Raw genomic sequence first — 13,691 nt, 5'->3', positions numbered from 1 at the left:
AAAGAAATGATTCACATTGTTATTGTTAGGTTTTCACATGTCACAGTCTTGTTTTGTCAACCTCGTGCATTTACAGTCTGAAACGTGCAATTTTGTTTTGCTGTGTTAAGATTTGGCACCGGAGTCCGGGCTGTTCTGGACACGTGTGCAGCACGCGAGTGTCCACCTGAGCAGCCGCATTTTAGCAACGCCTGTGAACCCATGTGCATTTGAGGGTACGTCTCGACATGCCTTCCGATATCTGAACTACGGCAACAGCACAGGCGGTGCTGCCAAGTGGTCCCACCAGACCTGGAAGAATAGCTTGGGATGGGCCTGCAGTGGTGCTCCGTCGCAGCATGAACAGTAGCAGAACTGAGGCAGGATCCATGAGCCCAATGGCCACATGTTTTCCCTTCAAGCCTGGTTCAGACGGTCCGCTCCATCAGAGAGGCATGTCCACCAAAGAGGCGTTCTTGGAAGTCAATGGATCCTTTGCCTGCAAGTAAAATCTTGATTTATATTTTAAAATGCCAAGATGTTGATAAGAAAGAGATCACGTCGCAGCTCTCCAGCATCAACGCCATGTGTTCCAGTAATGGGCGAGGACAGCAACGCCAGCCAAGGAGGCCAGGAGCTGCTTCTACCACGAAACAAATCGAAAAGAGATGGTTTCTCTATCTTGTGGAATGTAGTCAGCAATGCCTGCAAAATGCACAAACAAAACACAAGGCTGTAAGATGAGAGAAGCTGCTTTATGCGGACCAAATCCTCTTTTAGCACCATTCCAGAACAATACACATGCTGCAGGTGAGTGGGGGATCAGAGGAAAAGGGTGCAAATGTGAAGCAGGGAACAAAATGCAGTTTCCTAGTGACCTTACTCTTGCTTTTCCTTCAAAAAGCAAGTTTCTAGTCCTTACACTTGTGAAGATGTACTAGAAGAATTCTGAAATCTCAGAAGGCAGAGAAGTGGCTGAATGGAAGCTTCTGTGAAAATGCACGTTTAAGTCCCTCTACATAATGTACTCAAGGCACAGAAATATTTCATTAGTTATTTATTTCTAATCTCTATAAATTCAGTTTTTCTATTACCTTGGTAGTGTCCTTTATACAGGACTGCATATATAATATCTTCTTCTTCGAGGAAACCAAATTCTGTCCCTCCGATCAGTGATGCCCACTTCAGCAAATTGACACAACATTTATTTTGTGGAGTTTCCTGGGAATGAAGGCTGCAAGCCAAGCAGAAGCCTGTCTGGGATACCTGGAATTCCAGCAGACATGGCATGCATTGCCAAGCCCATCTCTGCTGTCCCAGGGACTAGGCTCTTGATCTTTCACAATAAAATCCAAGATTTTTTGCATGCTGAGTTCCGCAGCAGAAGTGAGCACTAATCTTTGCATAGGGCTGTTGTGGAAGACGGAAAGCTGGTAGGTTTTAAGCATTAATGAAAAGGACATGCAGGAACTCTGGGACACACAGCTTCCCATGTGGGAAGCCACACAAGCCAGTGGATATTTGAGTACTTCCACTTCTTGCTCTTTCTCTGTTTGACATGTAGAGTGTGCGGATATTTCTTCTCCCTCTGCCTGCTTAAAACCTCTTCTTTGCATTGCAAGAACACGGAGCTGAAGCACTCTGCTTCCCAGTGCTACTTGCAGCATCTGAGCTAGCTCTGAATACGCCTGGAGATGCGGCAGATTTTGAGTCAGAATGTAAGCTGCAGGTTCTTTAAGGCCAGCGCAGCAGGACCTGACTGCACGTCTGCAACTTCCATGCGTGAGCACAGGAAATGATCTGTGGCCCAGCACTCGGCCCCAGGAGAATATAAACCTTCTTTAAAAGAATGATACGGGACTGCAAAAACTGTGGCTCTCCAGATGCTGATGCAGTGCGATTCCCCCACTCCTGGACAGGTTGCCCAGGGCTGATGGGATCTGCAGTCCAGCAACATTGGGAAGGGACATAGATTCCCAGGGTCCTGCCCTAAAGGCTAAGACCAGGCTTGAAAATGTGTGTGGAAAATGCCTAAAGGAGAGTTGGTGAGCCTGTGACTTTCCAGATATTTTGGCACTAGAAGCCACGTCATCCGTCACACTGACCATACTGGAATCAGAGTCCAGCAACATCTGGAGGGCCGAAGGTCCCCACCCATGGCCTCAGGAAGAGGGCCAAAGAGGATGTGAGCCAGGCGAGGGCTTTTTATTCGAAATGCGTTTGGCCAGCGCAGGGCCCGAGGCAGGTCTGCTGCCCTCCAAGTGCCTGCAGCACCCGGGAGGAAGCCAGCTGCTCCGTGCAGCACTGTCCTCCGACACCTGCCTTGCTCCAGAATCCTGTGCCCTCCTCCCAGAATCCTCCAGTATTTGCGTTCTCCTTTCCGGGCTTTCACACCCATCATAGCGGTGATCATCGGGCCAGAGAGGGTGTTCTCGGTCTGGAATCTGTTCAACAAAAGGGAAGGAGCAGATGTGTCAGGGAGGGTAGACACAGCCCATGTCCCCCCCCCCCCCATGAGAGCCTTCATAAGCCACTCCTTAGCCTCTGTCCCCTTCACAGGGCCTAGTCGGGCTGCCTCTTTATCTTGCAATTGGGCACTGAAGTGACACCAAGACACTTCTCTGGCTGTATCTGCCTATGGGGAACAGCACGTCCCTCCACCCCCTTTCCGGACGAAGGCAGCATCAGAGCCTTCTCGGGGCCACATCCCAGCGCTGGAGGAGCTGAATGAAAACACAGAGCACCTGTCAAGCTCTGAGGAGCCATCGCTGCACCTCTCCAAAGGCAGCTCGGCTCTCCCCTTTGGGCGATGGGGAGAGAGTGCCCGGACGCCGGACGACTGCCACACAGGATGGGAACAGGGGACACAGCTGTCTGGGGAATCCCAGAGGCCAGACCAGACCCTCAGAGAGATTTGGCCCCTCTGCCTGACGCTGCCCACCCCTTGAGTCAACAATGACTGTAGCCCTGTACTCCTAGAAGTAGAAAAATACAAAATGTTTTTCCTATGTCATTTAGAATTATAGAACATACATTTCTCATCGTTTAGAATGATGAGCAATCAATCTTTTCTAGTCGCTACCATTTTAGCTAGGTTGTTAATGAATTAATAATCACTTTTCATCAACATTATAGGGTCGTATGGTATAATATTCCTTTAATGTCAATTTAAAAAAATAATTTTAAAAGAAGTTCGCTCTAAGCATTGCCATTAACCATTGCTAAAATGGCAGTGACTAGAAATCAAATTTATAAATTTAAACTGATTTACTTTAAATTTATATTGTATTGCTATTGGGGTATAGCATTATAACACCCCTTCTATTGTACTGGTATTTCACTGTTAAATTTTTAAAATAGATGGGGAGCTGCTGCAATTCTGCTTAGAAAACCAATTTTGAAAAATAAGCAGGTGATCAAAATGCAGAGGTGGTACCAAACATACGTGGTGCCAAGAATAAGCTCTAAAGCAGGGGTCTCAAACGCGCAGCCCGCGGGCCAATTGCCGGGACGGGGGGGCACAGGGCAGGGGCCCTGCGGCCTCCAAAGCGCCGGCGGCACCCAGGCCGGCCTCCGGGAGCAAAGCGGGACGGTGGTGGGATACTTGATGCAGCCCAGCCTCACCCAGACTCTACTTCCAGCGGCCCCCAGGTAAGTTGAGTTTGAGACCCCTGCTCTAAAGGCATCTATGCTTGTTTGTGTTACCCTTCCTGCGTTCTCAAAGAAGTCAGACTTTCTCTGTCAGATAAAAGCTGGGAGCAGTGTTGAGTCCCCAGTTCAAATCTCAGGTCTGCCTTGGAAACCCCATGGGCACGATCCGAGGCATGCTTAGGCGGGAACAGTCCTACAGCTGCCAGCATTTCCCAGCCAGCCACAAGCAGGACTGCGCCCTGAAAGGCCAACGGCAGGCTGCTCCTCACCCCAACCTCAGTCACCCCACAGCAGGAGGGCAACACAGGAGGGCCGTGCTGAGGCTGACTCTTGCATGCCTCTTACCCGAAACAAGCCCAGCTGAACTCAGCGGGACTGACTCCTGGACCGGCATGCCCTGCCCAGCAGCCTTGGCACAGCCCCCCTTCCTTGGCCCCACAAGTGGGAGAGGTGGCCGCACCTAAGGGGCTTCTGGCCCAGCTTCGTGGCAGCCATCAGAATTTCCAGCAGCGAGGAGCCAGCGGGGGCTTTCAGGAGCCGCTTGTACAGCAGTTTCAGATTCGATGGGTGATACACAACCAGATGGACGGCGATGCGCTCCCCTGTCTGGCTGGGCCTCCGAGGCTCCGGAGATGACAGGTCAGGGATCAGGGAGTCTGCACGGAAGGGAAGCACAGCAGAGACGTGGCAGCGAAACGAATTTGCGAAGGGCTGCAATGCTTTTGGGTGGGTCTTTCGAGTGCCTCCAGGTCGCTCCCTGGCTCACCTGCCCACCTGAGCCCCATCTTCCCCCTCCAGCCTGAAGTTCCCTTCCCCCTGGGAACATGGCCCCTCAATCTCAGCAGGTGCAAAAGGCACTCTGCTCATGCCCAGAAGTCCCCTTGGTTGTTGCTTTCACTACAGGCACTGCTGGCTAAGCCAGCGTGACCAGGGAAGTCTGTGGCCAAAATCCTACTTCAGCCATGAATACACCGAGTACTTTTTAAGGAAACGTGCTGAGCTGAGCCCATCCTCCCTTCCCCAAAGGGTGGAGATGACCCGCCTGGTGGTGGAGTAGCCCTGCCTGGCGTCTGGCGAGAGCTTCAGGCAGCACGAGATGTTTCCTTGCAGCTGGAGGCACTGAGTGCATGCCAACTTTCCTCCCTGGCGAGGGTCCCCTGGCCAGCACCCACAGGCACCACGGCCCCTCTGGGAACCCCTCCCTGCCCCCTTCAGAAAAATAGCTTCAGGTCAACCCTTGGGAAGGCTTAGGGCAGCCTCCCTTCTGGCCCTCCCGAGCCTCCAGCCGTGCTCTTTCCCTGCCCCCTTGCTTGCCGTTTCCCTCTGCATGCGTCTTCCGCCTTGCTCTCCTCTCGCTCACCTCTTTTCCCCACTGTTTCTCCCCTGCACACACCTGTCTCTTCAGCTCACCTGTGACTAGCCAGAGCTGCACTGCAGTCCTCAGGCAACCAGCCAGACCCTCTGTGCCTGTGGGGGCTTCTCGCGTTCCCCTATGTGCCTGCAGGGCCCACAAGTCGGGGAACCCCTCCCCGGCTCCCGGTGGACCCCCCCCCCCTTTTTGCAGAGATCACTCTTGCCTTGCAAGCCTTGGAGAGCGGCAGCCACTGAGCGTCATCCCCAAAGTGTCCCAGTCACACACTGGAGGAGCTGCCACTGGTTCATTTATTTATCATGGATTAATTTATTTAAAACATTTGTACCCCATCCTACGCATAAAAATCTCAGGACAGACCAATAACAAGGATGCAGCACAATATCCATGATAAAAGCCCAACTAAAATAAAAAATTAAATCTTAAAATAATGGGAAAATAAAAAGGTTTTGGCCTGATGCTGAAAAGAGTAAAGTGTTGGCCCAGGCGCACCTCTCTGGACAACGTGCTCCACAGCCAGGGTGCCACCACAGAGAAGGCCCTTCTCCTTTCCAGGAGGGCTTCCAGAGAAGGCCCTTCGATCCAGGCAGGCACACAGGGAAGGAGACAATCCTTCAGAGAACCACCAGGTCCCAAACCATTTAAGGTTCACCGCCTTTTCATTATTTGTGCCAGAAATGAGAGCAAATGTTATCATTGATTCTGTTAAGCCACAAATGTTCTTTAGCTCAAAAGGGGTGAGCTGGTGGATCACCCACTTTGCTGCAAGATCCTCCCATCTGGGGAGTTAGGCCAAGATTTTAGGTGTCCAAGAGGATGACAAGTGCTGGCGATCCTTTTTATAGGAGCTTGGAGCTTGGACAGATGTCAGCCTTGGGCTTTCTTTTAAAGGGGTTTTTGACCTAACATTGGCACGTCCACCCACGGAGTCCCATACTGGGTATGGCATACAGAAACATAGAAACCGAGCAAGTCAGAAGGGGCCTCCCAGGCCACGTAGTCTTTGCAAACCTTGCTGGGGGACGCTGGATCGAACCCCGGGCATTTTGCTTGCAAAGCAGCTGCTGAGCTGCGTGCTCAGCCTTCCCTGAGGCGGAAAGCAGACCCCCCCCCCCCCGCAGCACGCTCTTGCCTGCCTCCCCGGCACCTCTTTCCGCGTGGCACCGCATGTCAGCAATGTCCAGGTAGCTCTTGCCGTACAGCACGGGCAGCAGTTGCGACTGGATGAGGCTGTTGTGGAAGACCCCCCGCGCCAGGCCGTGCAGCAGGGTGTGCATGTCTCGGGCACACAGATGGTCCGTCCTTGTGCCCATCAGAAGCTGCAAAGCAAGAGGCGGGAAGGGCATGAGAGGCCGGGGAAGGGTCAGGCCCCTTGGCTCTGCGGCCACGATCCTTCCAAAGGCCAGCTGGAGGTCTGTGGCCTTCCCCAGTCTGCTCTGAAACCTGGCTGGGAATGATGGGCATTGCAGTCAGGGATGCACGAATTCCTTCCATCTTCTGCTCACTAACATTGTTTTTTCTTTAACAGGATTCATTTTGTGTGTGCTGAATGGCATTAGCATTCATGCTTCCGCATGAATGAATGTGGATCCGTGCAGTCGCACTACGGCCAGGTGTTGCATTCTCCCCTGACACTGGAGCAGAGTCGGCCCAGCTCAGAAAAAGCGGGTCTGGTGCAAAATCCCCAGGTTGGAATCGTCGGAATCCAAACCCGCGTGACACCCCTGCGGATTTCTCCAGGGTCTCCGCTTGCAGTCATGCACATCGGGAAGTTGAGGAAGCCTGTTTCTTTAAGCATTTCGAAAAGGCATTGCATGTTGCGGGAATTATGGGCACATTTGTTGCTTCCTCAGTGCACAACCAGCTTCTGTTTCAAACTGCAAGATTTTTTGAATTGCACACCACCCATTTCCCCAAATTTACACTTACATTTGACTGCACCCACTATGAGACCACTTGCTTGCCATCCAAAACCCGCAACAAGGACAGTGGAACTCATAGCCTGGGGAGGGGATGGGCTCTCCCGCCCTGGAGGCACCCAAGAGGCAACTGGATAGCCATCTGGGAGGGAAGGTTTATCTGGGAGTCCTGCACTGAGCAGGAGGTTCGGCCCAGTGGCCAGATGGGCCCCTTATGGGCCCGTCCTGCGATTCTAAGTGGCCCCAGTGGGGACGTTGAAGGGCTGATGGCTAGAATGAAGAGGAGAGGACAGACCTTTTGGCCTTCACTCCCTGCGCTGTACCTAAAGCCGGGCCTGGGAGCGCAGTGCGACAGACAGTTCAGTGGCAAATCCACAGCAGGGAAGGATGTGGCCAGCAGGGGCTCCTGGGCCAAGGGAGGCGGCCTCCAGAGCCACCAGGGTTGTGCCCAGTGCAGAGAGGCAGGGCCCACCGCGGGTCAAGCGAGGTGGAATTGGGGTGCTCAGCCCCCAGGACACTCCCCCACTGTCACGTCGGCCATGCAGGGGACCCCACGGGAAGGGCTCCTTTCTCCTTACCTGCATCACCAGAGGTCTGCTGTAGATGTTCCCGGAAATCCCCTCCTGCGGCTCAGGCAGCAGGATGTTCCCCGTCACACGCTGGACTGCCTGGCTGAGCTTGGCCAGCAGTGGGGCCGTGTAGAAGTGGCTGTCTTTGAGGCAGCCAAAGGCCAAGCCAGCCATGGCCGCGGTGTCTGGGTGAAGAAGACCAGAAAGCCGTGGAGGGCTGGGATCCACCCACCCATGCACCCTCCATAGCCCTTGGGATGGCAGTGGGACCCTCCTTCTTGCTCCAGAGGGCAGCGGAGGGAGGGGGGTTCAGCTGATGGGGCACCACAGAGGTCTGTGGAAGCCAAGCCAGTCCTCTGGAGCAGAGGAACCTGCCATATCCTGGGTCAGACACTGAACCCATCTAGCCCAGTATAGCCGACACGGACTGGCAGCCGCTTTCCAGGGTTCCAGGCAGCTAGTGGCTTATATCTTAAACTACATCCTTTGCATGCATAGGTGGGAGTTAATTAGGAGTTTCTCTCCTTGTGTGATTGTTTCCTTACAGAGACCCATTTTGGAATTTGGGAAAAAGCTGTAATTTGTCCCAGGGCCAGAGAGACAAGCAGGGGCTGCCCCTCCAAGCCCTGCTGACCGCACTGGGTTCTACTCACAGCCCTCGGCCCAAGTGGGAGCTTGCTCCAGAGGAGCCACAGGCTGTGCCAAGCCGGTTTCCCAGCGGCCCGGGATCTGCTGGTCCAGGTACAGCGGAAGACCATCCCTTCCTGGCTGGGGAACTGAGAGGCTGCAAAGCGGCCCAGCCGGCTGGCAAGCAGCCGTTCACCGAGTGCTTGGCAGTCTTCGCACAATGGCTGGGATGTCACAGCGTGTCAGCAGGGGGACAAAGGATCGCAGAGCCCTGGTGGCTGTGTGCCCCCCCCACAAAAGCTGGCCCTTACCCACGGAGAACTTGTGGTCGAGCTGAAACTTGCCCTTCTCTTCCGCGTCCAAGAGCTTGTCGATCACGTGCTCGTCGATCTTCTTGTGGTGCGCACACATGGCCAGGACACCCAAGCTGTACTGGTAGTAGTTGCTGAGCGGGTGGCCAATGCTCTGGTTGCCTGAGCAAGGAGGAGATCAAGGGCCACTCAGCCCCTCCCAGAACGACCCACAGCCCGGGCCTCGCCTGGCAGGACCCCCAGTGCGGTGCAGCCGTTCGACCAGGGCTCAGGGCCCCACCCAGCAGCAAAGCACTCACTGGGCAACCGTGGGCAATCGCTATCCCTCAAGGTTAACCTGCCCTGCTTGGGGGGGGGGGGAGAGCAGGAAAAATGGGGTACCAACATGGTGAAATAAAAAGACACGAATGTCAAGCTACCCCTGCTAAGCCCCACAATTGTGCAGGCTTTCTTGCCATGGTTATCCATGCTCTGCAGGCATCTAGGCTTGACTGCTACCATGTGCAGTACGTGGGGCCGCCCTTGAAGATTACTCCAAAATGTTAGTTGGTTCAGAAAATGGCAGTGATGTTTCTGACTGCTGCTGCCTGCTCAGAATACATACTAACAGTGCAAAAATACTTTCACGAGCTTCCAAATTCTTTCTGGGGATCATGCGAAGAACAGGTTTTTAACATAAATTCACATATGGTTTGGAACCAGAGTACCCGAAGGCTTGTTTGGTACTGCCTGTTCACTGATTCCTGGATCTGAGGCTGTGCTCCAGGTGCCTCCATTTTTGAAAGGGAGTTGGGTGGCAGCCAGAGACGGGGCCTTTTTGGTAGTGGCACCACAGTTGCAAAATGCTCCCCCTGGGAATCCTAGCTGGCGCCGATCTGTTTGTCCTCTCAGCGCTGGGGGCAGATGCTTGTAATCCCCTGGGCTGTGCACGGATTGCTTTATTCTGCCCCTCCTGGCCAAGAAGCACCGTCACCACCCTGGGCTTACCAATGTGCTCCATTTCCTTATGCAGGTGCATCTTGAGCTGCGTGATCAGCTGATTCCGTGCAACGGTCCTCATGTTCTGGCACGCGGCCCGCAGTGCAAGGAGGTAGAGGGCCAGCTGGCCGGTCCCAAACCGCTCCTCGTAGTCGACTTCAGACGGGGGGCTGGCCAGGGAAGTCAGACAACGACACCATTAGCTCCGCCTGTGCTGCCTGGTAAGATTCTCCAGGCCTGCCTTTGCCTACAGTTCTTATCATCATCATGGATGCAAAATGCATTGACAGAAATGGTGCCAGGGGCCTCAGTACCATTTTCCAACAAAAGGCGCACCATGTCCTCGCTTCCCCCTTCCTCACCTCTGTTGTCGCCCAAATGGCTGCAACTGAGGTGGAATCTCCCCAGGGCAGGGACCTTTTCCTGACTTGATGGCACCTGGTTAGGGTGTCTTGTTATATTAACACGAAGGATCTTGCCTGCCTTGAGCTTCATTTCCCCATGAGAGGACTTGTGTGACTGAAAGGCCCAAAGCAGAGGCGGGCTTTTGCCAGGGCAGGAGTCCCGCGTGCAGCAGTGCAGGGGCTTGCCATAAGAGCCCCCAGGGCTGTGGCCCCAAGGGGCCTCAAGGCAGGCAGACGCACTGATGCCTGTCCAGCACCTTTCAGATTCATCAGGGGAGCCCTTCCCCGTCAGGACTTGCCCATGCAAGTCCGAGCTATCATCATCATGGATGCAAAATGCATTGACAGAAATGGTGCCAGGGGCCTCAGTACCATTTTCCAACAAAAGGCGCACCATGTCCTCGCTTCCCCCTTCCTCACCTCTGTTGTCGCCCAAATGGCTGCAACTGAGGTGGAATCTCCCCAGGGCAGGGACCTTTTCCTGACTTGATGGCACCTGGTTAGGGTGTCTTGTTATATTAACACGAAGGATCTTGCCTGCCTTGAGCTTCATTTCCCCATGAGAGGACTTGTGTGACTGAAAGGCCCAAAGCAGAGGCGGGCTTTTGCCAGGGCAGGAGTCCCGCGTGCAGCAGTGCAGGGGCTTGCCATAAGAGCCCCCAGGGCTGTGGCCCCAAGGGGCCTCAAGGCAGGCAGACGCACTGATGCCTGTCCAGCACCTTTCAGATTCATCAGGGGAGCCCTTCCCCGTCAGGACTTGCCCATGCAAGTCCGAGCCAGGCAAAATTATTTTGCAGGAAACAGGAAACAAACTGCTACTGCGGGAAAATTCCCAACCGCTGCCAGGGTTGCTGCTAAGCTCAGAGGCGGTGTAGCATTCGGGGGGGGGGGGGGGGGGCAGAGGATGTCGGTGTCCCAGCCAGCTGGAATGCTTCTCTCTGCCTCCCCCTTTCCCTCGTCACCCAGCTGGCTTCCAGGGCAGGGCCGCAGGGACTGCCCCCCAGTGCTTTTGCCCCTGATCAAAATGGACACAGCCGATTTGGCAACTGACGACGCAGCCAAAGTGTGCTGCTCCGCAGGAAGTCCCGCTGCATCTGGCAGCCCTCCTTCCGGACAACAGGCTGCCGGATCACAGCCTGGGAGCCCAAGCAGACCACCCCAAGCCCTGGCCGTGGCTTTTCCTTCCTTCCCACCCCACCAAAGCACCCTCTTCTTCCCAGCCTTCAAGGTCCCCACAGAGGCGGCTGTTCGGCTAGTGCCCGACCCGGTTTCCCCACCTAACCAGGCTGCCTGGCCACCTTGTGCTTTAATGTGGTGGGGCAGACCTGCCAGTGTTGGGCTGAAATATCTCCACCAGGCGCTTGAGGTACTGCCTTTCGGTGGTGAAGTTGTGCTGATCCGAGAGGCGAAGGGCGAGGTAGATGCTGGGGTTCGGGGGTCTGGACGGATCTGCCGCGACCTTCAGGAGCACTGCGTTCAGCGACCGGACAGCTTCAGCATTTCCTCTAGGAATTTCTTCCAGGATGTGGGCGTGTGAGAAAGAGAAACACTTATAAGGCAGCAGATGGACAAGACAAAACCACACCGTAGGGCTCAGGGGACTTTGGTCTGGTTTGCATAAGTAGCAAAATAAAGCGAAAAGGAGGAATCCAGAGGCCAAAGAAAGGGCTGCTGGAGGTGGAATCCGCTTCTGAATGCTTCTTGGCAAACATAAATCTAGCAGTGTGGCAAGAAGACAGATGGACGGGATCTGTCTCTTCAAATGTGCCTTTTTTCTGACTCTTTACTTGCAGGGAACTTGTGTGTGTGCATTTGTTGTTGTGTGAGAGACAGAGCATTCAAAAAAGCCACCTCCAAGGTCTTTGTAGTATATAAAGCTCCTAAATAAATATATATCATCTTTTTTCTGCACCCTGCAGGTTGCATCTATGTTTGTGGTCGTTGCCATTTCTTACGGCAGTAAGTTCCATAAGTTAATTAGGCCTTGGTGAACATTCAGTTATCTAAGAAGCAGGTTTTTTTTTAAAAAAGATACTGTGCTGTAACCCGTCCCATCCTGGGTGGGGATGATGGGAGTTGTAATCCACTACGTTGTGCTAACGGAGAGTAACCAGACTTACCACACTGCTGTGCTGAGGCAAATGGGATGTGGAGAAGGAGGGAGAGAACAGACAGCCACCTGGGATCCATGCCTGTGTCAGGAGCAAAAGCAGCAGTCCAGGATGCAGTGAGCGCTCCAGCGGCGAGTCCAAGAATCCGTCCACAGACAGGAAGGCCTTGGGCTGAGTAAGAAAGAAAGAAACGGAGAACCGAAGTGGTAGCGACGCCAGCCGGGAAGTGCCTTTCTTGCTGGGGCTCCCCAACAGCACATGGCGCATACCGAATGCCACTGCTTTATCACGCCAGTCCAGTTGCGAAAGACGTGCATCCAGGGACAAAGGCGCTCGCCTGCCTTCCACATCTGCCTAGTAAGCAGAACTCCCGGCGCAAGGCCCTCCCTCCCGCTGCCGGCTGTTTATCACTGTCAGAGTTTCCGCACGACCCTGCTTGCCGCCTGCCCTCGCAATGTCCCTATGTGTACACAAAACTGTCCTTTCATTTCCCCTCTCCAAGGCAGGAGTTCAAAGTGACCACAATGTTCGAAAGTAAAAAACAGATCGCCCGCCAAGGCAAACAGGAAACTTTTCCAGGAGAGCAGAGCAGAGCAGAGCGCTTTTCTCACTGGGCGAACTCGAACTGTACCGAACCAAGCGCATTCCTGCACATCAGTGCACTAAAGACCAGAAACACTAAAGAAAGCACTTTCCAAACACGGTCCGCGGTGCGCCGCTAGGGGAGCACCACGCCCTCTCCCGGGGCGGCCTTCCCAGCCCCCTGGGACCCCAAGCGCTTCCGATCGAGCACGTCTGCAGAGGCGGGCGTGTGTCGCCGGGGAGCCCGCCTCAAGCGAGGAAAGGAGGGGAGGGGGAAGGGGACGCGGCCCTACCTGCGGGCGGCTCCTCCCGCAGCGGCGGCGGGATCTCGGGCCCCGCGCTGCCTGCTCCGCGGCTGCCCGGCGCTTCGGCCGGGCTTGCTGCGATAGCGCGGCGCGGGGCGGCGCGGGGCGGGGAAGCGGGCCGCGCGCGGGTCGGCGCAGGGCCGTCCGAACAGCACTGCGGGCCGCGGGCAAAGCGGTGCGCTGGGGCCCCCAGGACAACTGCAGCTGCTGTTGATGTGGGAAGTTTTCCAATTTTCCAAGGGTTACCATGCACAGATTAGTATGGGCCCACGGGCAAGTGCCCATCAGGCCCACGCGTTCAGAAGGCCCTGGGTCGGCGGGGCGCCTCGCAGCCTGGGGGCGCCGAGCTCCCTTCCCTGTCGCCCGTGCAGCCAGCCCATCGCGGGTGGACGGAATTCTAGCATAATGCTCACCGGCCTCTTCACATCCGCTGCGACGCGTGACTGATTGTCCTCAGCATGCACGCAGACACAGGCACGGGGCGCAAGCAGGATAGGGCCAGAATGTGGCTTCCACGGAACTGGCAAACACATTTAAATCCTGTCTTCAGATAAGGACTACTAAGGTCACATGTCCCTGATGCACACACCTCTCTTTTCCTTTCCTTTTTAGAAATAATAATATCTCTGTTAGAAAAAAACCCTTTCATGTGTCTTCACAGTGCAGTTTACTCACAATGGCTTCACAAGAGGGTATGATATGCTGAAAAATAAAAATAAGTGCTTGGAAGGCTCAGTGGCAAGAGAAAAGCAGTTCGCCAAAGAGTTGGGCTCCACCGAAGGGCATGTGGGCCAGAGCATTGCTCAGCTGAAAGAGGTGGCACGGGATCCAGAAGTGGCTGAACAATGATATGCTGTAGAACACCTGAACGCTGGCGAGAACA

The 13,691-nt window shown here is 54.6% G+C and overlaps 1 protein-coding gene across 3 annotated transcripts; it reads right to left on the bottom strand.

The window, feature by feature from the left end:
* Positions 1-25: 25 nt before the first annotated feature.
* TCN2 (transcobalamin 2) lies at positions 26-13,314 on the bottom strand. 3 transcript variants are annotated; one of them, XM_044448953.1, is made up of 10 exons: positions 13,222-13,314; positions 11,931-12,092; positions 11,136-11,325; positions 9,416-9,576; positions 8,429-8,590; positions 7,500-7,675; positions 6,135-6,321; positions 4,091-4,286; positions 2,302-2,423; positions 26-684 (listed from the first exon to the last, which is right to left on the bottom strand). In XM_044448953.1, the coding sequence occupies exons 2-10, from the start codon at positions 11,998-12,000 to the stop codon at positions 623-625; spliced, it is 1,326 nt and encodes a 441-aa protein (XP_044304888.1). In that variant the 5' UTR covers positions 12,001-12,092; positions 13,222-13,314; the 3' UTR covers positions 26-622. The 3 variants fall into 3 exon arrangements, with proteins under 3 accessions (XP_044304888.1, XP_044304892.1, XP_044304891.1); XM_044448957.1 differs by having other exon boundaries at positions 6,150-6,321; XM_044448956.1 differs by lacking the exon at positions 13,222-13,314 and adding an exon at positions 12,191-12,326.
* Between the last annotated feature and the right edge of the window lie 377 nt (positions 13,315-13,691).

This window comes from Varanus komodoensis, unplaced genomic scaffold (assembly GCF_004798865.1).
Source record: "Varanus komodoensis strain SLA01 unplaced genomic scaffold, ASM479886v1 scaffold56, whole genome shotgun sequence".
NCBI classification, from domain to species: domain Eukaryota; kingdom Metazoa; phylum Chordata; class Lepidosauria; order Squamata; family Varanidae; genus Varanus; species Varanus komodoensis.
This window is presented reverse-complemented; position numbering and strand designations above follow the sequence as displayed.